At 49.8% G+C, this 25042-nt stretch overlaps 1 protein-coding gene and 1 pseudogene across 1 annotated transcript; one reads left to right on the top strand and one right to left on the bottom strand.

Annotated features, from left to right (window-relative positions):
* The first annotated feature begins 9464 nt into the window (after positions 1-9464).
* Positions 9465-11767, top strand: LOC123103743 (trimethyltridecatetraene synthase). The gene is made up of 2 exons (XM_044525417.1): positions 9465-10495; positions 10957-11767. The coding sequence occupies exons 1-2, from the start codon at positions 9572-9574 to the stop codon at positions 11578-11580; spliced, it is 1548 nt and encodes a 515-aa protein (XP_044381352.1). The 5' UTR covers positions 9465-9571; the 3' UTR covers positions 11581-11767.
* Positions 11768-12209: 442 nt separating this feature from the next.
* Positions 12210-25042, bottom strand: part of LOC123101342 (GDSL esterase/lipase At5g45910-like) — an 84848-nt pseudogene continuing 72015 nt past the window's right edge.

Raw genomic sequence — 25042 nt, 5'->3', positions numbered from 1 at the left:
TGAGACAACACCTCGGCGTTGTCCGTAGGGCAAGGAGAGGTGGTGGTCGGAAGTGGATCGCTATCCATATCCGACGAGCCCAGGGAGCCGTCCGACGAGGATACATCGATACGGGTTCGGGGCGGTATGCATAATCATAATTCGGTGTTAGGAGAAGCAGTGCGACAAAGGTATGCCATGAGTTACTCTGGTATCCGAATACTTATGATTTCGCCAGGGGCTTGGCCCTGAGCAGCCACTCGTCCTCGCCTTCGGCGGCAGTGGTGGAGTAGTCCGGAAGGAGAGTCCTTCCCTTCTTGGACCCTCCGCCCCCCCTCAGTGGGGGCGGCCTTCCTTTTCTTGTCTCCCCCGACTGAAGGGGGAGCATCTTCATCTTCCTCCTCGTCTTTGGGGGAGGAGTGCGTCGCGGAGTTATCGGACGATGAGTCTGATAACACCTGGCGTCGGGAACTCTTCCGGGTTCCCTTGGCCTTCTTGGTCTTCTCCGGCACCTTGTAAGGAGCCGGAGTCAGCATCTCCGTCAAGAGAGTGTCCGCAGTGTCTTCAGGCAAAGGGGCCGGACAGTTAATCTGCCCCGACGTCTCCACCTAGTCCTGTCAAAGGCATGGAGCTCAGACCCCGCACATGGTTAAGCTAGGGGAAATAGATATCCTACCAGATGTATGGAACTCACCGAATGCACTCGGTGCTTCGCGCTTAACCCGCGGTCCTCGGTGAGAGAGGGAGAGACCTCTACGCCCTTGAACAACACCTTCCAGACGTCCTTATGCGTCATGTCAAAGAGCTCGCTCAGAGTCTGGTGCTGGGCCGGGTCGAACTCCCACAAGTTGAAGTCCCGTTGTTGGCACGGGAGGATCCAGCGGACGAGCATGACCTGGACTATGTTGACAAGCTTGAGCTTCTTGCTTGCCATGTTCAGGATACATTTCTGGAGTCCGTCCAGCTCCAGGGATGAACCCCACGACAAGCCCTTCTCTTTCTAGGAAGTGAGCCGTGTGGGGAATCCGGATCGAAACTTAGGGGTAGCCACCCATTTGGTGTCGCGCGGCTCGGTGATGTAGAACCATGCCGATTGCCACCCCTTTATGGTATCCACGAAGGAGCCTTCAAGCCATATAACGTCGGGCATCTTGCCCATCATGGCTCTGCCGCATTCTGTTTGTTGGCCGCCCACCACCTTCGGCTTGATATTAAAGGTCTTTAACCACAGGCCGAAGTGGGACCGGATGCGGAGGAAAGCCTCACACACGACGATGAATGCCGAAATGTTAAGGACGAAGTTCGGGGCCAGATCATGAAAGTCCAGCCCGTAGTAGAACATGAGACCGCGGACGAATGGATGGAGGGGAAACCCCAGTCCCGGAGGAAGTGGTGGAGGAAAACTACCCTCTCATGAGATTCAGGGGTAGGAACGATCTGCCCACAACAGGCAGCTGATGTGCTATATTCGCGGCCAAGTATCCGGCTCCGCGCAGCTTCTTGATGTGTCCCTCCGTAACAGAGGAAGCCATCCATTTGCCTCCCGCTCCGGACATGATTGGAGAAGGTTAAGGGGAAGGATGTGGGCTTGGGCATTGGAGCTCGAGTGCGCAAGAGTGGATGAGCAAGGAGGAAGAAGGCGTGGGTAGAAAAAGGTTAAACCTTGTCCCTTTATAAGGGCGGCCGAAACTATGCGCCCCCACTAGCCTGGTAAAACTCGCTTATCCCCCAAGCGCCGTAATCGATGGCGCGGTTGGGTTACCCACGCCCGTATTGATGAGAATCCCGTAATAAGGGGAACACGATCTCTGCTTTGACAAGACGTGTCAAGAAACTACCTCGCGTTATGTGTGGGGCTAGTTAAAGGAAATGGTTCGAATAATTACCGGGCCATGGCATAATGTCATGTTGCCAAAACGTGTCAGTAGATTATATTTGTGGAAATATTATTCTCTCTACGGTGGTATGTGGAACTTATTTTGCAGGGTCGGACACTATCCTTGTATTCAAATTCTTCCGTGATGTATTCGGAGGAGGAACCCGCCTTGCAATGTCGAAGACAATACTGTGCGCCGGATTCATCGCCATTGAAGCCTGGTTCAGGGGCTACTGAGGGAGTCCTGGATTAGGGGGTCTCCGGACAGCCGGACTGTTAGACTATGAAGATACAAGATTGAAGACTTCGTCTCGTGTCCGGATGGGACTCTACTTGGTGTGGAAGGCAAGCTAGGCAGTACGGATATGGATATCTCCTCCTTTGTAACCGACCTTGTGTAACCCTAGCCCCCTCCGGTGTCCATATAAACCGGAGGGTTTTAGTCCGTAGGACAAAAAACAATCATACCATAGGCTAGCTTCTAGGGTTTAGCCTCTCCGATCTCGTGGTAGATCAACTCTTGTAATACTCATATCATCAAGAATAAATCAAGAAGGACGTAAGGTTTTACCTCCATCAAGAGGGCCCGAACCTGGGTAAAACATCATGTCCCCTGCCTTCTGTTACCATCCGCCTTAGACGCACAGTTTGGGACCGCCTACCCGAGATCCGCCGGTTTTGACACCGATCTATACTCGGAGAGGGACGAGGCTTCCGGATGCTTGGGAAGGAGGGTGAGCAGGGCTTCATTCAACTTGTGAAAACCGTGGCCGTTGAGATTATAGAGCTTGCCAAAGGCCTCGACGAAGTTGTCGCGGATGATCTCCCACGCGTCGATGAGGAATTCAACCGTGAAGCCATCGGGCCCGGGTGCTTTGCCGCGGGGAAGCTGGCGGACGGCAGACCAGATCTCGTCGGCCGAGAAGGGCTGGTCAAGCGCGGAGAGGTTGAAGAATCTGTCGTCGATCGCAGCGAGGGCGATGGTATGCTCTCGGTGGTCGGCCGTGCCGAGCAGGCCTGAGAAGTGGGAGAAGGCGGCCTCGGCCATGGCCATGGGGTCGAAAACGGTGTCGTCGCCCACACGGAGCTCGTGCATGCGGTTCCGTAGTTTGCGGTGGGCAGCGCGCAGGCGAAGGAAGGCGATGTCGGTGTCTCCGGCGCGCAGCCAAGAAAGGCGGACCCGTTGGCGAGCGATGGATCGATCCAAGGAGGCGAGCCCCAGGTAAGTTCTCTTCAGCTGGTGACGAAGCCAGGATTCCGCCGGCGAGAGGGGCCGGAAATCTTGAGCCGCATCAAGGCGAGCGATGAGCCCATGGGAGACGGAAAGCTGGAGCGCGACGTGGCCAATCCTCCGAGCGCTCCAGCTCTGCAGGCGACGCGCGGTGCACTTGAGGCTGGCGAAGATGCGGCAGAACGGGTCCGTATCACGCACCGGCTCCTGCCAGGCGGCGGCGACCGTCTGGTGATAGCCCTCGAGCTTGGGCCAAAACCTCTCAATGTGGAAACGCTTGTGGCCAGGGATAGGAGAGGAACAGTCGACGAGCAACGGCGCATGATCCGAGGCAGCGGATGATAGGCAGCGTAGAAGACAGTGGGGGTGGGCCACCTCCCAGCTCGGTGAGCAGAGGACGCGGTCGATGCGCACGAGCGTGGGGGGTCCCGCTCGCTAGACCAGGTGTAGCGCCTGCCATGGAGGTACAAATCGCGAATATCAGTGTCAGCCATGAAGCGGCGAAAACGTCGCATGGAGCGCTGGTTAAGCATGTCATTGTTCTTGTCAGCCGTAGAGGCAATCGTGTTGAAATCACCGCCGATGATTCAGGGGCCAATCCGTGTGGCGCGGAAGTTAGAGAGGTCAGCGAGGAGGGAGGCTTTGCCCGCCTCGTCCTGGGGGCCATAGACGCCCGTGATCCACCAATGGGAGTCGGAGCCTGGGATGGTGGCGCAGGCCGCGACGAAGTGGGCCCCGACGAAGGGGTTGGTAAGGAAGATCTCGGAGGGGCGCCATGCGAGGATGATGCCTCCACGCATGCCATCAGCGGGAAGGTGGTAGAAGCTGGAGAACTCGTGCCCAAGGGAGTCGGCAACCAAGTAAGGGGAAACATCAGCGAGCTTAGTTTCTTGCAAACAGACCACAGAGGGGTGAGCGGTCCATATGACTAAACGGACGGCGCTACGCTTCGTCGGGTAGTTGAGGCCGCGTGTGTTCCAGAAAATAATACGGAGACTACTATCCATGTAAACCAAGCAAGACATAGTACAAGCGGCACGTCTAGATTAGGCGGCGATGAGCCGGCTAGGCGAGGCGGCCGACATCGCGGGCTAGAGGGAGAAGCTAGAGGGCATGTTCCTACACGAAAATAGTTGTTGTCCCAGCCTCGCGCACAGGAGATGATCCGCCGTGGGGATCCTCCCAAGGCTGTCAAGAGAAAAAAAATCTGCATTTTCTGTTGTTGCTTTGAGAAACAAGCTATATTTTCTCGTGTTGATAAACTTTGCCTTGTTTAGAGTACCATAGAGTATAATGTTACATTAAATTTTTTTTGTTTCAAATGTACCATGATGAGACATCATGATACATTTACAAACAAGAAGAAACCCAACGAAACATTGTGTAGCAGTACTATGGTACAATACAAAATTTACCAAAATCCAAAATATGTGGCACGAATCTTAAAGCAACCACGACCCGCAGATACGTGCGCAGGATCTAGTGACAACCGGAAACCTGAAGGTCTGAAGTCCTATTTCCGTCGTGGCATGGAAAATATCCGATGAAGAAACTTATTCCCCTGTGGAAACTTACTTTATATTTGGTAAAAAGGTATAAAGTCAAGCTCGCACGATGGGACCTGACAAATGACCGGCTGGAAGCCTGCCTCCACAGAAACGAAAATACTCGGAGAATGGAAAGGGGAGCACGGTCTCTTTCCCGAAATGGACAGCTCGAGGTCGGTCCATGGTCATGGCGGTCGGTCCACCGCACCGCGTATGTATTTCTCACTGCCGTCCGAGCAACTCCCCCCGCGACCTGCGCGCAGACGCCATTGGAGAGGTCTTCCAGGTCCACACGTACTACGAACCCGACATTGAGCGGCATTTTCTTAGTGATAGTATTATGCTAACCACTCGTGTCAGTGCGATGTTCCGTCGGGATCTCGATCTTCACCTGCTCTGAGTCTGCCAATCAGACCCCGGGTCAGTCAGGTCGCGAAGATTAGTCTTCGCTAGCTCACACCACGCCCATGGGTTTGTCCCCGTGGTTTGCTGCTAATTGCCATGAAAATATTCAGACTGGACAGCACGATTGCGCTGGATAATGTGAACTTTCACCAAGAGCTGTTGCCATGGGTAAGCATCGAGAAATTTATCTGCGCTGAGATAGGATGGGCGTGCAGCACGGATGCTTGGACCGGGAAGATGTTGAGTAAAACGTGTGCTAGTGGACGTGTGGACCGTGATGGCATGATCTATCGTTTTCATGGCCGACTCCTGTTGCCTGCCTTGTACACAGAGCCTCACTCCAATTTGGCCATCGGTGTCAGATATATCTTTCTATTTTGCCCCACAGTTCCCTGTCTGCTGTGCTTGCTCACTGATAGAGACAGATAAATAGAATCAAGCAAGAAACATGCTGCACTCAAGAAATAGGTAGAATACATAAATGATGTAGATCTGAATAATGACAGCCTTTCTTATACAAGACAGAGAAAAATAAATAAATATGCACGCCACATGAGTCAATTTGTTTGAGCCTGTAGTTTCCAATCTAAGAACATCTACAACCGGACCCACTCAAGTTTAGTGGTGCTCCTCTAAAAAATGGTCGTTTCTAAAGGATCCTCAATATTTAGCGCAGTAAAACAAACTTGAATGACAAAAACACGAATTCGGTGCACATAAACACAAATTGGGTTCAAATAAGTACATAGAACTTACTTAAGGCAGTTTGGTGCCGATTTGGAATAATTTACATTGAAAGTAATATGAACTAAAAAAATTAGACTAAACTAACCAAAACTTACTACTCGCTTTCTTCCTCGATGCTCTTCCACTCTGCTTGGCTGAGCTTGGTCGCTATCGGTTTCTTCATCGATGCTCTTCCACTCTGCCCAGCTGAGCTTAGTCGTTATCGGTTTCTTCCTCGATGCTCTTCCACTCCGCTCGGCTAAGACCACCAATCATAGGGTCGATCGGGGCCGCCCTCGCTACCGTCGCCGTCGGAGTCGGAGTCAAAGTCGTTGGACAGGAAGATGATGTTCGTCAGCCGGCTGCGTACAACCCGTGCTCCTCCTCGACTTGCTCTAGGTAGCGGCGGCGGAGCTCTGCCATGTACTCCTCGTCGGCGGCCTCCGCTGCGATGCGCTCCTAGACCTTCTGGTCCTCCCTCCTCTCCCGCGCGGAGACCACTTGCGGGTCTACGGGCTCCAGCCACGACATCTCACCAAAAGCGAAGTTCCGTTGGCCTTCGGCGTCGCGCAGGCCTACAGACATGACATCGTAGGCCCGCGCCGCCTGCTCGGTGAAATGGAGGGAGCCAATCTAGATATTCTTGTCGTTGTGTCGGTCGGTTATCTCGACAACCCACGTTCCCCAATTTCGCCACCACACACCGATGCATTGCCTCTGTGGCAGCGGCGGGGGGAGATCGGGGAAGCCGGGCAGACGATCGTGGGAGGAAGAAGATGCGACGCGGGAGGAATTAAGTAGTTCTGCGGCCTAGGGAACGCTCGTGATGGGGTCCGGTCATATCGGCGGCGGGCTAGCGTTGGAGTGGGTGCGGGGTAAGGTTGGGCGGCGGGGATCGGGTGGAGGGCCGGTGGAGATGCCAGGTTGGATTTTTTTTTTACTCCGCGACCGCGAGGAGGAGTAAATTTAAGGGTCACGGGCCGCTTGGAGTATATGTTTTTACTCCTTTGAGGTTTTTTGGGCTTTAGCCAGACTAGTAAGTGTGCACGTGCAACGCACGTCTATTTGAACTAATAAGTGTGCACACGCAATACGCATCTATTTGGATTAACATATTATACTAAACTTAATACAAGACAATTTATTCATAAATTTGAAATTTCCCTATAAAGTACACGATCTCTTATTTCCAACTCGTACAAATAATTTGAAATATCGTTTCTTCTTAATCAACATGTCTCCTGATTTAAAAGACCACCCACTTTTCTCAATATATAAAATTCAAAATTATTTTGAAGAATCATCATGATTCTTCATATGCACACATTTATGCAAGTATAGTCACACATAAAAATGTCACTTAGGACAAACTAAGGAACCGTTTCAGTGCCAACAAATTCCAGTCAAGAATTACACAAAATCGTCATGAACATATACAGAAAAAATTGACCTCTCTTTCTCCGAGATTGATCGAACAACAAGTTTCTGTATATATATATATCCGACACTACTACATATATACAATATAACATCTCTTATAATCCCTAACATCTAAAATCGATTTCAACTTCCATATGGCATTCTCCGTCTTTATATATGACATGGTCAAGAAAGAATCCCGCCAATTCCTCTTGAATTGCTCGTATGCCATCATGTGGTATGAGTTCATTCCGCATCTGTCACATCTAATTTAAAGAAGAGGGTCAATACATATATATGAAAGAAACTCAACACAACCGATGGTAATAAAATAAAATTGTGAATATTATTTATGTACTAAATGATATGAAATTTACCATGACCACAAAATATCCTACATTCATCATCATCATAATCAACATGCAGTTTTTGCTTCTCTTGTATGTAGTCCAAGTTTTCTATCAGGAAAACATGTTAGCTCAACTGTAGATAAGGATGGTATGAAAATGCTCATGTAAAATTACAGTTGCCATGTATCTGCTGGACAAACAAATACACTTATGCAAACTTCAGGTTTTTTTAGTAAAACTTATGCGAACTTTAGTTTTTTTTCATTAAAACTTATGCAAACTTCTGGGTTTTTTCAGTGAAACGTAATTTCATGACTGCAAGTAAGGTCTTGATTCAGCGAATTTGTCTGTGAGTTCACTATGTAGTCGTGAGTTGACCATGTAATAACCGGTAGTCAGTACTTAAAAAAACAAGGATGTCTGTTGCAGGTACGTGAAAATCAGTGAAAAAATAAAGAAAGAAAGAAGGCGAACGTCTCTGTGTGTGCTCCAACGCTCCTCTGTTTCTCATTGCCTCATCTCTAGTTCCTGTACTTCTAGATGTGTCACCACCGGCGAGGTAGCGATGACAGTAAAAAAACAACACTCGATACTTACTTGATTAATGCGTGTGTGTGGTGCGTTCGCGTGAAGGCGAGAGTCTCCGTCGTTTAGGCGTGCGAGCGGCCGCGGCGACCGTGTCCTCTCACCAGCTGGGCGGCACTGTCGACGCAGGTGAGTTAGTCGTCCAGCTTTGAGGCGGCGGCCTCCACGCACCGGGATTAGCTTTGGACGATGTCGCCCACGCGCGAGTACCGGACAAGCGTGTCCAACGGAGCAGCACGCGTCAGAGCTGAGGGAGTCGGCGGTGGCTTCGGGCGAGTGAGATGGGGCCGTGATTAGCTTCACCTGCTTCACAGTGGCCGAGACCTGCACCGCCCTGGGGACGATAATGGTTGGCGACCAGGCGAATCTACATGCATGGTTGTGGGGGCAGATTTTTTTGGCCCGCTTATACTGGTCCGAGATACTCAGCATTGCCCCCACTTGAAGGACCTCGACGGTGGGTGGTTGTCAGCGTGAGTGTTGTGGATGGAGCCGAAGTCGACGCGGATGCCGGTGGTTCCCGGAGAGCATGCCCAGGATGTGGACGAAGTCGTTGCAGTCAGTAGAAGTGTGTTCGAAGGAAGCCGCAGCTCCTCCTCGCGTGTCTCCCATTGTGGCTCGCGTGGGTGGTGGGCTGGTGACGGCTCGCGACTCGCGATCACGATTCCCTGATAGGAGACGATAGGATGCGCTCGCGATTAGTTTCCTAATAATTAGATGCGCTCGTGATTGGTTATCTAATAGGATGCAGCCATGATTTGTTTCCCAATAATTAGATGCGTCCGTGATTAATTTCCTAATAGGATGGCTCGTAATTATTTTCCTAATAATAGGATGCACGCGTGATTTTTTTTCCTAATAATAGGATGAATTTGTGATTAGTTTCCTAATAATTAGATGTGCCTGTGATTAGTTTCTTAATAGGATGTGTCCGTGATTATAGTTTCCTAATTGACCAGGCATGGACTTTCATATTTTCCTCCGTGGTGGAGTACGGTCAGTCAATGTAAATTGCTAAGTGCACACAGAGAACAGATTCGGTTAAGGCTAGCCGTTAGATTGAGTTTAATGGGACTAATCATGCGGTGGTAATGTATCCGTGTACGTTTTGTGAGGTGCACTTAAAAAAGATAATGTTTGCTTTTTATAAGTAGTATAGATGCCGGTTAGAGAGGAAAACCAGATTTTTTTTTTCTCGGCTAGAGTTGCTCTAACACACGAGATAGTCTTCGTCAAATAAGTTTTCCAAAGTCTTCTTCAGATTTCCCGGTGCTTTCCCACGTCCACTTGGCACCATGCACGCGCTCTTCCACTTCCACCTCGATCGCCATCTATAAGTAGGAGTAGCACCACCACGAGCTCAACACCCAGCTCAAGCTTGAAGACATCACTCAGCCACATCACTTGCATCATCATCAGCGTACCTGCCCGGCGTGGTACTTCTTCGGTCCCAATGGAGCTTCCTCAGCTGGCGTCCTTCCTCGGCGTGGTGCTCGCCACGGTGCTCTTCCTCAAGGCCGTCCTCCGCCGCCGCCGCCGCCGCCAGTACAACCTCCCGCCGGGCCCCAAGCCGTGGCCGATCATCGGCAACCTCAACCTCATCGGCACGCTCCCGCACCGCTCCATCCACGCGCTCTCCAAGCAGTACGGCCCGCTCATGCAGCTCCAGTTCGGCTCCTTCCCGGTCGTCGTCGGCTCCTCCGTGGAGATGGCCAAGTTCTTCCTCAAGACCCACGACGTGGTGTTCACTGACCGCCCCAAGACCGCCGCCGGCAGGTACACCACCTACAACTACAGCGACATCACCTGGTCCCCCTACGGCGCCTACTGGCGCCAGGCCCGCAAGATGTGCCTCACCGAGCTCTTCAGCGCCAAGCGCCTCGAGTCGTACGAGTACATCCGCAGGGAGGAGGTGCTCGCCCTCCTCGGCGACCTGTACCGCGGCGGCGCAGGCCGCGTGGTGGTGCTCAAGGACTACCTGTCCACGGTGAGCCTGAACGTGATCACGCGCATGGTGATGGGCAAGAAGTACCTGGAGAAGGAGGTGAGGGACGAGGCCGGGGCGGTGATCACGACGCCCGAGGAGTTCAAGTGGATGATCGACGAGCTGTTCCTGCTCAACGGCGTGCTCAACATCGGCGACTCCATCCCGTGGCTGGACTGGATGGACCTGCAGGGGTACATCAAGAGGATGAAGAAGCTGAGCAAGATGTTCGACCGGTTCCTGGAGCACGTCGTGGACGAGCACAGCGAGCGGCGTCGGCGCGAGGGGGAGAGCTTCGTGGTGAAGGACATGGTGGACGTGCTGCTGCAGTTCGCCAGCGATCCCGGTCTCGAGGTCAAGCTCAACAGAGAGGGCGTCAAGGCTTTCACTCAGGTGAGTGCTACTGCTATTGCTTTCCTTCACTGCAACAATTCATGTGCTTTCAGACTAGTAGATTCGTACACAAATGTAGTTGGTTGCCTGCACTGAAAACAAAACAAGTATCATGTTCTAAGCAGAAAAGACAGCAAGCATATTATGTCCCGTTGCTATCGGTCTAAGCGAGTCAGACTTTAATAATTCCATTATCTGAACTCTGGGGAAAATAATGGGATTGTTGATAGGCACGTCTCACCAGGTGTCAACTGTAGAGAAGTTCCACCAAATACAATAGAGAAATGAACTTTTCAGATCAGAGGGCAATACCAATTAGACTCTGACATTGCAATTCATTTAGATTGTGCAAGCAGTTGAACTGATTCTAATTAACTATGTACAGCATCACTCATTTACACATTACCAATAATTCTGACTTTTCACACTGATCAACACCATTTTGAAATGTGCTTGTGTAGGACCTCATTGCTGGCGGCACAGAGAGCTCCGCGGTGACTGTGGAATGGGCCCTCTCAGAGCTCCTGAAGAAGCCAGAGGTGCTTGCCAAAGCCACTGAGGAGTTGGACCGTGTGGTGGGGCGAGGTCGATGGGTCACCGAAAAGGACATGCCGAGCCTTCCCTACGTGGATGCCATCGTCAAAGAAACCATGCGGTTGCATCCGGTAGCGCCGATGCTTGTACCCCGCCTTTCTCGCGAGGACACGTCCATCAATGGCTACGACATCCCTGCCGGCACACGGGTGCTAGTCATGGTCTGGTCTATTGGTCGTGACCCGGAGTTGTGGGAAGCGCCAGAGGAGTTCATGCCAGAGCGGTTCCTCGGCAGCAGGCTCGATGTCAAGGGGCGGGATTATGAGCTGCTTCCATTCGGGTCGGGACGCAGGATGTGCCCCGGGTATAGTCTTGGGTTGAAGGTGATCCAGGTGAGCCTAGCGAACCTCCTGCACGGGTTCACGTGGAGGCTCCCTGATGGCGTGGAGCTGAGCATGGAGGAGATCTTTGGACTGTCCACGCCACGCAAGTTCCCGCTGGAGGCTGTCGTGGAGCCCAAGCTCCCAGCTCACCTCTACGCCGAGGCATGAATATTTGATACATGTGTGCTCTCGTGTGTTGAGTAATTATTACTACTTCTGTTGTATTTTTTCTATAATCTTTTTCCAGTATTGTACCGTCTGCGGTGTAACTAAAGTGATCGAGATGTGCAAGGAAGGGTGTAAAAAATGTTTGGTAATTGCTAATTTAATAAGTGAAATAATGGGATTTCCTCTCTTGGAAGATGTCTTTATCAAAATCTCGCCTCATTTAAAGTTCTCTTAATGCTGCTAGGTTGTTGATCATTTCAGGTGTGTCGACCTGGGTAGTTGTGGTTGGCATGAGTTAGGTTCAAATGAGAATTGTCCCACCTTCGCTCTACAAATCTTAGTCTTGGAGTCCGTCCTTTGAGTCAGTTTTTGACAGAAGAAATTTCAGCCGATACTAATTATGGCACCTATGCTAGTTCTATAAGGCAACCGACTTGAACAAATCTCTTGTCCGAGAAATCGTCTGAAAAACTATTATATTCAAGATGGTTTCCTCGAAGAAATCACATACATGTGTTACTCCAATTAATGACATTCTCAACAATCCACTGTAAGAAAACATAATTACTTGTCGTTCGAACACTAGACTTACCCCCTCTCACGTGGCGGCATCGAGCCTACATGACGTCATCGTCGATCCTCTATGACTCCCATCACCACCATCATTAATTCCTTCTAAAATATGATGTTAACATATTCATGAACTCTTTCTGTTGTCTATAATGGTTTAGATTAAGTCTTTTCTCTAGTAGTGAAGAGCACTTAGTATTGGCGGGTCGGCAAAAGGACCGTGGAGCCACCCTTCGGCGATGAAGCGATATGTAGCCTCCGTGTAGTGAATACCATCTCAGTTAACGAACACCGAGGGATCCTTGCAGGCAGTCACCCCCAGCATGCCGCAGAAAGCGCTGGCATTCCAGTTGTACGCCCCGCCACCTCCGCAGCAAGCCCGTAGAGCGTCAGTGCCAGCTACTCCTGCAGATTGATCAATTTTTTTGTAGAAAGCTCAGTGACCCCACAACAACAAGCAATGGTCAGCAACATGGACATACAATCCCTGCAAACTTTCTAGTCCTTACCGAATCGGCTGGGGTTGTCGAGGATCGTGATGATCGGGCCGTAGAAATCGGCGTAGATGATCCTGGCATGCGAGCACTTGCCCCTGAGAGCGCCAATCGCCGTGCGGAGCATGGAGTTGTGGTATCTAGCCACGCGGTTTATGTCGCTTAGACAACCGATGTGGTCGTACATTGTCGTCTTGTTGAAGCTAGAGCGGGTTGTCAGCATGGTGGGTGAGCACCCGTTCGGGGGATTCCCTGGCACGACAACGTAAATTGCTTCTCCTTTGATGAGCCTCTGCGGTACCAAAGCAAACGCACGGCAATGGTTTAGCGTGGTGTCGCGTCCTAACGTTGTTACAGGGCGAAAAAAAGAAGTGTTTTATGTAGTAAAAAACATCGAGATCAAAACTGATGAAGCTGCACAGTAATGTACCTCCACGGCCACGGCAATATTTTTCACAACTTTGGGTACATAGGATCTCACTTGGTCTTCGGTGTTCCCGGCGTTCCACAAGAAGTTGTAGTCATTCACTCCAAACTCCCCAACAAAAAAGAGGGCTTTCTTGAGACATTCTCTACGCGCTGTACGAATCAAGCAGTTTTTCAGTATGTAACTGGCAGGGAATGGGATTAAGCATTGTGGTGGCTACACTGGAGGGCATGCAGCATACCTACGGTCTTGTTGCAAATCGTTGGCTTGAGCTCCTCGAACCAGCCCAGCTGCACGTTCAGAGAATTGTTTTATCAGCTTGAACGGGACCAGTTTGTTCCTCTCATAGAAGTCGACGTCGATCACCGTCGCGCCGCCGACAGCGAAATTGACACCTTTGGAGACGTCGTCCGAGCTATTTAGCAGGGAGGCTCGAAGAAGAGGGAGACCAAACTGCTCAGCTGGTACCAAACCAAAACATGACACGTACTCAGACTCCAAAAAAAGACGCATGCAACATGTACAGATATTCAGATCCCATCAAGTCTAATCCTGAGCATATTGTTCTCTTGATGTGCAACAAACAAGATGGTTCAAGTCTTATCACACGCAGTTTCAGGTTTCTGGTAGAAGTGTCAAAAGGAACCACTGGGCCCATTGCAGCAAAGCACCGGAGAGAATCAATCCTGCGCGAACCAGTTGGTGGGCGACCAAGATCTAATGGCGCTCCTTGTATGTCGCCTCCGGTGGAGCGTTAAACCCAGGCGATAAGTTCCCCACCACGATGAACTAGTAGGCGTACTGCCGTGGGCATTTCAAACAGCAGCACCTGACTGGCAAATCGGAACAAAGCACGTTCCATTGATGAAGAAAAAAAATATGCTGGTCACATTTGTGAGGGCCGGTGGTCGAGTCCGTGAGTGTGTTTTTTATAAGGGTCGCTTTATTACTTAAAAAATTTAAGTATCCCTCATCAAACTAACTCCAAACACAGGAAGAGAAAAGACGAAATACAAGTAATCATAAAGAGCACCAAACTGGTATGAGCTCGTACGAGCCAATACTGTGGTAATAAAGCGACCTCTGAGTATCACCTCTGAGTACTACTCTTAGGCCTCCTTTGGTTTAGTTCTAGATGATAGGATTCTTATAGAATTTTTTTTAGAACCCTTTGGTTCATAGGAATGGATTCCTATTCCTACATAGGATTGGTTCCTATTCTCCACATTTTATAGAAAAATAAAAAAGAGACTAGACTCAATGGAAAATTTTCTTTGGTGTCAACCAAATGACATCTTGTTTCCTATTTCTACTCATAGGATTTGAGATACATGTCATCTCATTTCCTGCAAGATTCCTATTCCTATGATAATCCTATCCTATGAACCAAAAGAGGCCTTAATTAAGATATATTTATTAGGGTTTTTATCATTTATGTCATCGGTTGTGTCCCACTACTCAGTTTTGCCAGTAGGAATTTCAACTGCTCAAAAATGTCATCGCTTTGTTAGACACATGTTCAAAAATACCACTGGGCACCATTATTGTGATCTCAAATCTCTTTTGCCATGTTATAATGACATAAATACCTATGAACCAGCATGCCAGCTCTCCTTCTATCTCACTACAATAAAGTGTGGGGCCCACTTGATCCCAACGACGTTCTTATTTTCCTATAAAATTATTCGCTTGGTTACTCCTGACAAGTGGGGCCACACTTATCATTGTGAGATAGAGAGAACTGACATGTGGGTCTAGGCTTATTTTTGTCATATAACATGATCAATGAGTTTGATGTGAAAATAACGATGTCTAATGGCATTTTTGAGAAAACATCTAACAGAACGATGTCATTTTTGAGCAAACATCTCATGGATCGATGGCATTTTTGAGTAGTTGTAATTTCTAATGGCAAAACTGAGTAGTGGGACACAACTAATGGCAAAAATGGTAAAAACCCTATTTATTTAGAAAGAAGGCCTAGGGCCTGCGTGAAATAAGTGACACCTTCAGAAACCTGCATAATCAGCTTACAAGACACACGGCAAAACAAACAAACAAACAAAAAGAGCTCAACTTGATCGTCAAGGTCCTCATCCACCAAGTCGCCACATCAATGGACCAGATATAGTGAGAAACATGAAGTGAGCAGAGTGAAGGAGGTGGGAGCACACTGTCATCTACCATGGGGTGGCCGAACCAAGTCGTGCCGACTTCCACCTCCGCCACTAAAGAAATCCCCCTGTCCTCTCACCTTGGTTCGAAGGGCGTCACACCGTCAGCATGCAGAGCCACTCACCCTAGAGCTCGAGCGGAATCAGGCAAGAAGGTTGCCAAGGCACAGAAACCAAGCGTGACCACCTAACCATGCCGAGCTCGTTGCATGGTCAACACCGCCATTGTCCATGTTGACGTATGTGCGACGCATCAGAAGGAGCGAAAGCGAAGGGAGGGCACCACCAGAGTAGGTCCCAAGCATCGCCGAATACCTGTCATCAATGGCCCAGCACACTCACAACCCCTTCATCCCACAGTGGCGCTTCCAAGAAGCGGACAACACCGGCACGTTGCCGCCGCCAAGTCTGCAAATGATTGAGTTTTCACTAGGAATAGAGGGATGAGAGGGAAGGGGTCCTCGACAATGCCTCCAAGAAGGGGATCGACATCCGCGGATGTCGTTGTCGTGGCCGTCCATAAGCCAAGGATTTCTCCCGAAATCCAAACCACCACAAGAGACATGCCACTCCATATTCGGCGGCCAGGACCGCAAAGACCTGGATCGGAATGGCAAAGTAGCTAGGCGAGGCAACCACCTTCAAATCCAACGAATGGCAAGTGCTCTTCCCTGTTTAGATCCTATTTCAATCAGAACTTTCCGCGTCGGTCCTTTTTTTATTACGTCTTGTTTTTACTCCTATATTGGGAGTTACTCGACGGCTAAGCCGTCTTACTTCGTGAACAATGACCGAGGTGCATAAAAAGTAAATCAAGTTTGGGAAATGGTACCTGGCTAGTATTTATGCTGAAATCTAGTGACATTATTTACTAGACATGAAAGAAGGACGGAATGCTCCACATAATACCACCAACACTCATCATCCACTTGTCGCCCGAGAAGAGCAGCCGACATCAGCGCATACTGCCCGCCACAGGGCAGCACCATCCACCATGGCTGAGGCATACGCCTTAGATCCAAGAGACCACCCTCACCTGTTACCAACCGGCAATAGGCCACAAGCACACAACCAGCCATCCCAACAGCTGCACTAGTGTCGCGCCATCGCACTTTGCAACCACCAGAGACACCGACACCCACAGCCAAGACGAGCGCACACACATGTTCCTGAGGTTAGATCCCATAGGAACTCTAGGTAGGGGCTTGGTCAACGACGCCAGATTTGCTAGCCTCCGGCACACCGTGGCCGGGATGGCGCAGGGCCTAGCTAGGGCTAGCCTCCACCACCAAGAGCAGCCAAGGTCTGTTTGTCGCCATCGCGAAGACCAGTCGTGCCACTAAAATCGATAATCGCTAGATGGTTTGCCGCTTGCCGCCACAGAGGAGATCGGGAGCCGCGCAATCGCATACTTCTTACAAAAATTAGCAAAATATGTGTAGTTCTAGCCAAAACAAATGGTCCTACCTCCTGTGCATGCCCACACAACCAGCTTCCAAAATAAATGAGGACCTAATAGTCGATCCCCTCGCCTTGGTGAGTGGAATCCATAGCCATGCCAAACTTGGGTTAATCCTACATTCAATTATCTCAGTTAGCTGAATCGTCAATTGAGCTAAGCCAACTAAAGCAACATCTGTAAAGCCTCACAAACAATAACCAAACACTAATAATCTGTGTCATCTCCTAACATAACAGAGAGAATAATACAACCTAAAACATAGAAGTTCAACTAAAATTTATGTTGAGTAAGAAAAAGTGTCTGAATACGCATGACTAAATCCTTGTATTCACTTCCTCTATTTCTCTATGAATAGTGGTGGAAAAACAAGCTAAGCTGTTTATCTTCATAGTGAGTGATTTCAGTATCTACATCACCAAGTATATCAAACTTTGGTCTTAATTAAGCACCTACGTTATCATCAACTTTCCTTCAAAGTTTTCAACATCATACAAAGTGACATATATAACTAGGTGGTGTACCAAGTGCATCATATAATGCAAAGAAAGCATTAGTGATCAAATTTGGTTCAAAAATTTGAACCAATTGTGTCTCCGGATAAAAGAACATCAAGAGATAATCATCATCCAACTCTATGGCGCTTTTTGTGCTCGGGTTCCTATTTGGATTTGGTCACAGTGGATTAGCAAACATGAGTCGTCTGTCATCGTTTCCTTGTGTCGGTGGATCCTTGCGCGCACGCCATACTCCAACATGGCGTTGATGTCTTGCAACTGCCAAAACGCCCTGACTAAGAGCTTGTTCCTACGATGGGCAAGTCGACCCAAGCTTCCTCAAAGATGTGGAGGTTGACCTGGGCTTCCTCGAGGATGGAGAGACAAGCTTATTTGAGGGCTATTCCTCAGCATGTGCATTCGATTTTTTCGGTTTGATTCGGTTTAGTTTATATGTTTTTTGGTTTATACAGTTTTTATACTTCGGTTCATATGGTTTTATACATAGATACGGTTCGATTGTAACGCTTTGCTTTTGGTTCGGTTTCGGTAATCACCAAAGTTGTCACGAACTTTTGATCAAGACATGGTTTGGCTACATGAAGAAACAAATTTAGTACATGTCCAATACAAGTAAGGGGTACAAGCACAACCTAGTGACGCGTTTAAATAAATTCTAGACAATTTATGTTCCACTACAAGAACTTAGTGCATGCAAGCACAATCGAGTACAACTACAATCACTTAGAGACTTAGTACATGTCCAGTACAACCACATGAAGAAATCCTGGAACAAAAACATGTCTAGTACAAGCACCAACAGGACCACAAGTACTTAGTACATGTCCAGTACAACCACATGAAGAAATTCGGAAACAAAAGCGTGTCCAGTACAATCACCAACAGAACTACACAAGGCACAAATCAAGCACACTAGAGTATAGAACATATGAAGGTACTAAACTTCATTACAAGTTCATATGAAATTCTGGCACATGAAATTCTAGAACAACCAAGTTCAGCCAGCCAAAGTTAGGGCCAACACATGACACACACAAACTTAGTACATAATGTGTTCAACACATGACACACACAAACTTCATCACTTCAGGCACCAACTTGCACAACTTTCCACTCCAATTCATGCATGAAGATCAATCAATCGGTATTACGTCATTATCGTCCAATTGAAGGGCTCCCACGTCTACAGAAATAACAAAAATATTGCATGATCATTGAAATAACAAAAATGCACATACATTTAAGTACATTTCTCCAGTTTGGTCAACTCACCAAGATCAGCTTCAACATTGATAGGCTTACGCAACCAGTCTTGTGCACATATCAATGCTTGGAGTGTCGCTGGTATCAAAGAGCTTATGAAGTCATCGAGAATACGACCACTAGTGCAAAAAGCTGATTCAGAAGCAACCATTGAGATGGGGATTGCCAGTATATCATGGGCCATTTTTGAAGGACGGGAAAGCGAGCAGCGTTGCACTTCGACCACTCAAGAAGGTCAAATTCAGCAGTCAACTCTTGGGTATCCTCAGCTAGGTACTTGTCTAATTCAATTCTCGTATTTGTTCTAGTGCTACACTCTCCACAAACTCTCATTCTTTTCTTGTTGTAGCGTGACCTCATAAGAGAATTTTCAGAAGTATTTCACTAGCACAAGTGAGGGAGTCCTGGATTAGGGGGTGTCCGGATGGCCGGACTATACCTTCAGCCGGACTCCTGGACTATGAAGATACGAGATTGAAGACTTCGTCCCATGTCCGGAAGGGACTTTCCTTGGCGTGGAAGGCAAGCTTGGCGATACGGATATGTAGATCTCCTACCATTGTAACCGACTTTGTGTAACCCTAACCCTCTCCGGTGTCTATATAAACCGGAGGGTTTTAGTCCGTAGGACAACATACACAACAACAATCATACCATAGGATAGCTTCTAGGGTTTAGCCTCTCTGATCTCGTGGTAGATCTACTCTTGTACTACCCATATCATCAATATTAATCAAGCAGGACGTAGGGTTTTACCTCCATCGAGAGGGCCCGAACCTGGGTAAAACTTCGTGTCCCTTGCCTCCTGTTACCATCCGGCCTAGACGCACAGTTCGGGACCCCCTACCCGAGATCCGCCGGTTTTGACACCGACATTGGTGCTTTCATTGAGAGTTCCTCTGTGTCGTCGCCGTTAGGCTTGATGGCTCCTACGATCATCAATAGCGATGCAGTCCAGGGTGAGACCTTCCTCCCCGGACAGATCTTCGTCTTCGGCGGCTTTGCACTGCGGGCCAATTCACTTGGCCATCTGGAGCAGATCGAAAGCTATGCCCCTGGCCGTCAGGTCAGATTTGGAAGTTTAAACTACACGGCTGACATCCGCGGGGACTTGATCTTCGACGGATTCGAGCCACTGCCGAGCGCGCCGCACTGCCACGACGAGCATGATCTAGCTCTGCCGCCTAACAGTGCCCTGAAGGCCGCACCCGCATCGGCTTCGACCCTTAATTCGGAGCCAACTGCGCCGATCGAGGATGGGTGGTTGGACGCCGCCTCGGGGGCTGCGATCCTAACGGCGATCGAGCCGAACACCAGCCCCGCACTCCGCGAGACTCGTGATTCCAAGGAGCCGGACTCCTCTCCGGACTCCGAACCATTCGCGCCTCTGCCGATCGAATCCGATTGGGCGCCGATCATGGAGTTTACTGCCGCGGACATCTTTCAGCACTCGCCCTTTGGCGATATTATGAAATCACTAAAGTCTCTCTCTTTATCAGGAGAGCCCTGGCCGGACTACGGTCAGCGAGATTGGGATACGGACGATGAAGAAATTCAAAGCCCACCCACCACCCACTTTGTAGCCACTGTCGACGATTTAACCGACATGCTCGACTTCGACTCCGAAGACATCGACGGTATGGACGCCGATGAAGGAGACGATGAAGAACCAGCGCCTATTGGGCCCTGGAACGCCACCTCGTCATATGACGTATACATGGTGGACGCACCAAAAGATGACGACGAGGAGCGGAAGGACGCACCGAAGGCTTGTTCCCTCGAAAAGCAGTCAAAGCGGCGACGCAAGCGCCGCCCCAAATCCCGCCTCGACAGAAATAGCGATCACACAGACCCAGCGCTGGAGCAGGGCGAACCGCTGCCGGACAACGGCAATCCGGATAATCAAACCGAACAAACAAATCCTATCAAGGATAATGGTCCGGACGACATAACGCCGGACAGGCACCCGGAGCAGCAGACTGCCCGTAAAAGGCTTGTTGCCACCGCGAGGAGTCTGAAAAAGCAGAAGCAAAGGCTCAAGGCTGCGCAAGACACACTCCACATCAGATGGAGTAAAATACTCAACACAGCAGCGATGTACGGCGACAATCGCCCCTCCAAGAGCTACCCAAAGCGGAAGCTGCTACCTGAATTCGATGAGGAGGCCTCAGACCCCCCACAACCAAATATCAAAGCAGCCACCTGGTCGGATAGACGACCCCTCTATCAACACAGAGCGGCATATAACGCCACTCACAATACAACACGCGACCCATGCGAGGGCTCGCACCCAAAGGACGGCGCAACAAGATCCATCTATGGACCACGCAAGCGCGCCCCAGCATACAATGCAACACAACAAACATCCGAACAACGCGGTACACCCAGCTACAGGGGTGCCGCACACCCCCTATGTTTCACCGATGAGGTGCTGGACCATGAATTTCCAGAGGGATTCAAGCCCGTAAACATAGAGGCATACGACGGAACAACAGACCCTGGGGTCTGGATTGAGGACTATATCCTTCATATCCATATGGCTCGAGGAGATGATCTCCACGCCATCAAGTACTTACCCCTCAAGCTCAAAGGGCCAGCTCGTCACTGGCTCAAAGGCCTCCCCGAAAGCTCCATTGGAAGTTGGGAAGAGCTCGAAGACGCCTTTCGGGCAAATTTTCAAGGGACTTATGTCCGACCTCCGGACGCGGACGATTTGAGTCATATAACTCAACAGCCCGGAGAGTCAGCCCGAAAGCTTTGGAACAGGTTTCTTACTAAAAAGAACCAGATTGTCGACTGTCCGGACGCCGAAGCCTTGGCAGCTTTCAAGCATAGCGTCCGTGACGAATGGCTCGCCAGACACCTCGGCCAAAATAAGCCGAGAACGATGGCCGCATTAACAAACCTCATGACCCGCTTTTGCGCGGGTGAGGACAGCTGGCTAGCCAGATGCAGCACCAGCGACCCCAGTACATCTGAAGTTAGAGATGGAAACGGGAAATCACGGCGCAACAGCAATAACAAACGCCGGAATAAAGAAGACAGCACGAAGGGCACGGCAGTAAATGCCGGATTCAAAAGCTCTCGGCCAGGTCAAAAGCCGCCCCCTAAAGGCACCAGGGATGAACTGTCCAGCCTCAACAAAATTCTGGACCAAGTATGTCAGATCCATAGTACCCCTGGTAAACCTGCTAATCATACCCACAGAGAATGTTGGGTCTTCAAGCAGTCCGGCAAGCTCAACGCCGTACACAAGGGGGAGGATACACCAAGTGAAGACGAGGACGAGCCTCCCAAGCAAGACACGGGGGAACAAAAGAAATTTCCACCAGAAGTCAAAACAGTAAACGTGTTACACGTGATCAAGGGAAAAAACAACACGGCACTCCCAGGAAAATATACCCAAGTGCCTGTCACCGCGAAGTCCTGCCACTGGTCGTCTCAACCGATCACTTTCGACCATCGCGATTACTCAGCAAGTATCCGACACGCAGGATGGGCTGCCCTGGTATTAGACCCAGTAATTGGCGGATATCACTTCACACGAGTCTTGATGGACGGCGGCAGCAGCCTAAACCTAATATATCAGGATACAATCCGCGGGATGGGGTTAGACCCAACACAAATTCGCCATAGCAATACTACCTTTAAAGGAGTAACGCCAGGCCCAGGGGCTCGTTGTACGGGCTCCCTCCTACTACAGGTTATATTCGGCTCCCCCGATAACTTCCGTCGCGAGCATTTAACCTTCCACATCGCTCCGTTTCAAAGTGGCTATCAAGCACTGCTCGGACGCGAAGCTTTCGCTCGCTTTAATGCAATACCACACTACGCCTCCCTCACACTCAAGATGCCCGGTCCACGTGGCATCATTTCAGTGCACGGAAATATCAAGCGATCTCTGCGCGCCGAAGAGAGTGAGGCTGCCTTGGCAGCCGCACACTAAAGGCGCCCGGACCAGCGAAAGCATCCAATAGGTCGTCAAGACCTCAGACACAACTAATCGAGTCCGGCGCCGCTACTTATACCGAATAAATGGTCACACCCCTATTTGTCAATACAAGGGGCTCAACGCGCGCAGACAAGTGGCAATTTCTCCTCATCTTGAATTATACATGGTTTCCTTAAAAAACTATCTTTTTGCACGACAACTTTTTCACCTAAATTCCTCTCTTTTACAGACGATCATCGTGCTACACCCGTCCAGGATACGGCACAACGGAGACACAGGCGCAGACGTGCAGCAGGGACCCGCTCCAAGGATTCTTTTAGATTAAGACCCTGCGTAAACCTTTTTTACTGTCTCTTGTTGATACATATCCACCGTTGAGAAGGATGCTGACGTCTTGGCATGTGGCCACGCCAGAACAATGCACGTACCTGGACACAAGGGGCTTCTTACAAAGGCCATTATTTAGGCCCGGTTTATACCACTAAGACCGAATACCTTAGGGAGTGTTCGGCGTCGCGAGTTTGGCCTTATATGCATCAGCTCCGAATCATTGTCTTTGGTCAAATGTTGGGTTTGCCCGGCTCCTGTGTTTTGGTGCCTTACGTTCCGCTTTACCGGCTAAGGTAGCACCAGGAGAACTACTGCGATTGTGCCCTGGTTCATCCGGACGAGCACCTCAGTAGAGAAAGCCGAAAACTGACTGTCATGATATAGCGTGAGACTGGTCAACCACTCGATGACCTGTTGGAATGTTAGAATTCCTCCGCCTTAACGAAGGGCCGTTTTCCGGCCAGGCATGTACGCACCCCGGGATCGGGAAAGTGCGGAGCCACCAGGGGCTATTTAGTAGCCCCACTGTCAAACTCCTATGGCTAAGTGAAAGTGCTAAAGCATTATAGTCCGGTTGCCTCGCTCGCTCCGCTATCACCTCCTTAATAGGACCAAGACGCTGGGTTAAGTGTGAACGCGTGTTTTTGCGAGCACCTCCGCATTATATGCGTGAGGGTTGAAGCCGACGGCTGCAATCTTTCAGGTTATACACATGTATACATAAACGGCCGCCCAGGAGGCATCATATTACTTTCAGGCAAAAGTATAAAAATAGCCTTATAAAATTTTTATAAAAGCATTTCGCTTACAATAAGATTACATATCACTCAAACATAATATTTTTGAGCACTGGGTCTCTATCAAACGAGCACCCTCAAGAACTTCTTCAAAGTAGTGCTCAGCAGCCCTTCGACCTATGGCCGAATCCCGCGCTGCAACAGTGGTAGCATCCATCTCCGCCCAGTATGCTTTAACACGGGCAAAGGCCATCCGTGCGCCCTCTATGCACGCCGACCTCTTCATCGCATTAATGCGCGGCACCACGTCAAGGAACTGCTGCACCAAGCTGAAATAGCTGTTCGGTTTTGACCTTTCCGGCCATAGCTGATCCACAACAGACCTCACGGAGAGTCCGGACAACCTATTTAGTTCGGCCCATTTGGCTAATTGGTCAGTCAATGAAAGCGGACGCTCGGGAGAATGGAATTGTCTCCAAAACAGCTGGTCTACTTCACGGTCCGTCTGACCCTGGAAATACTTGGCCGCATCGGCAGCGCTCGCCGCCAAATCCATATATACATCCTCCGAACTCCACAGCCGATCCAGAGGGGCATACCGTGGATCTCCGAACTTCCTCCGCAACATAAAGGATTTCCCAGCTACAATATCCCCGGCTTCCCGCAGCTCCTCCTTCTTTGCCCTCATAGCAGAGCGGAGGTCCTTTCTCGTCGCAGCAGCCTTCTCAAGGTCCGATGCCTTCGCTTGGTTTTCCTTTTCAAGAACCCGGCAACGGTCGGCGGCGGCTTTTAATTCTATGGCCATCTTGGCCATCTTGTCTCGGCTCTCGCCATGCGCGGCCTTCTCGGCTTGCAACTCTTCGGCCGCCTTCAAAGCAGCCGCATTACCCAACCTCGCTTGTTCCTTGGCTCGGGCAAGTTCTGCCCGCAAGGCTTCAACAGTGGCAGCTCCATCTGCAGTCACAACATATTAAAGATACTGGCATCATGCTGCTCTTCCTATGTGGCGTTTACCAGATAATGACACTTACCCTGTGCCTCGTCAAGCCTTTTGTTAACAAGCTCGATGTCGGCGTCTGCCGCATCCAACTGCCGTTCTAAATGGGCAAACTCGCTAGTCCGGCTAGCCACCGGAGCTTCCATCACCTGCACATAGAGGCAGTATGGTTATTACCTGGGAATATGATCCTCTGTTCGTCGTCGTTTCCGACGACAACCAGAGTCTCAGGGGCTACTATCTACACAGGGCACACCTAGCATGTGCAGGACTATCATACATTCTTTTACGTACCTCAAAGCCTGTCAGTAGACTCATAAAAGCTTCATGCAATCCGCTTTCGGCGGACGATATTCTCTCCATCACCGTATTCATCAGCACACGGTGTTCATCTGAGATGGCCGCTCGCCCCACCAACTCCCTCAGAACATCCGATCGCACACTAGACGGTGCCGGACTCTTTTGTCTGCTCTCTTCGGGAGCCGGACACTGGGAGCTTCGGGGGTCAATGGGATTATCTTCTGGCCTCACCGGACTCGGA

This window comes from Triticum aestivum, chromosome 5A (genome assembly GCF_018294505.1).
Source record: "Triticum aestivum cultivar Chinese Spring chromosome 5A, IWGSC CS RefSeq v2.1, whole genome shotgun sequence".
Classification (NCBI taxonomy): Eukaryota; Viridiplantae; Streptophyta; class Magnoliopsida; order Poales; family Poaceae; genus Triticum; species Triticum aestivum.
Note: the sequence above shows the minus strand (reverse complement) of the source record. Positions and strands in the feature narration are given on the sequence as shown.

Excerpts from the sequence above, each read along its gene's own strand:
- LOC123103743 (XM_044525417.1), top strand. The coding sequence starts at position 9,572 with ATGGAGCTTCCTCAGCTGGCGTCCTTCCTCGGCGTGGTGCTCGCCACG. Across the intron at positions 10,496-10,956 it reads GCGTCAAGGCTTTCACTCAG|GACCTCATTGCTGGCGGCAC; the intron begins GTGAGTGCTACT and ends GTGCTTGTGTAG.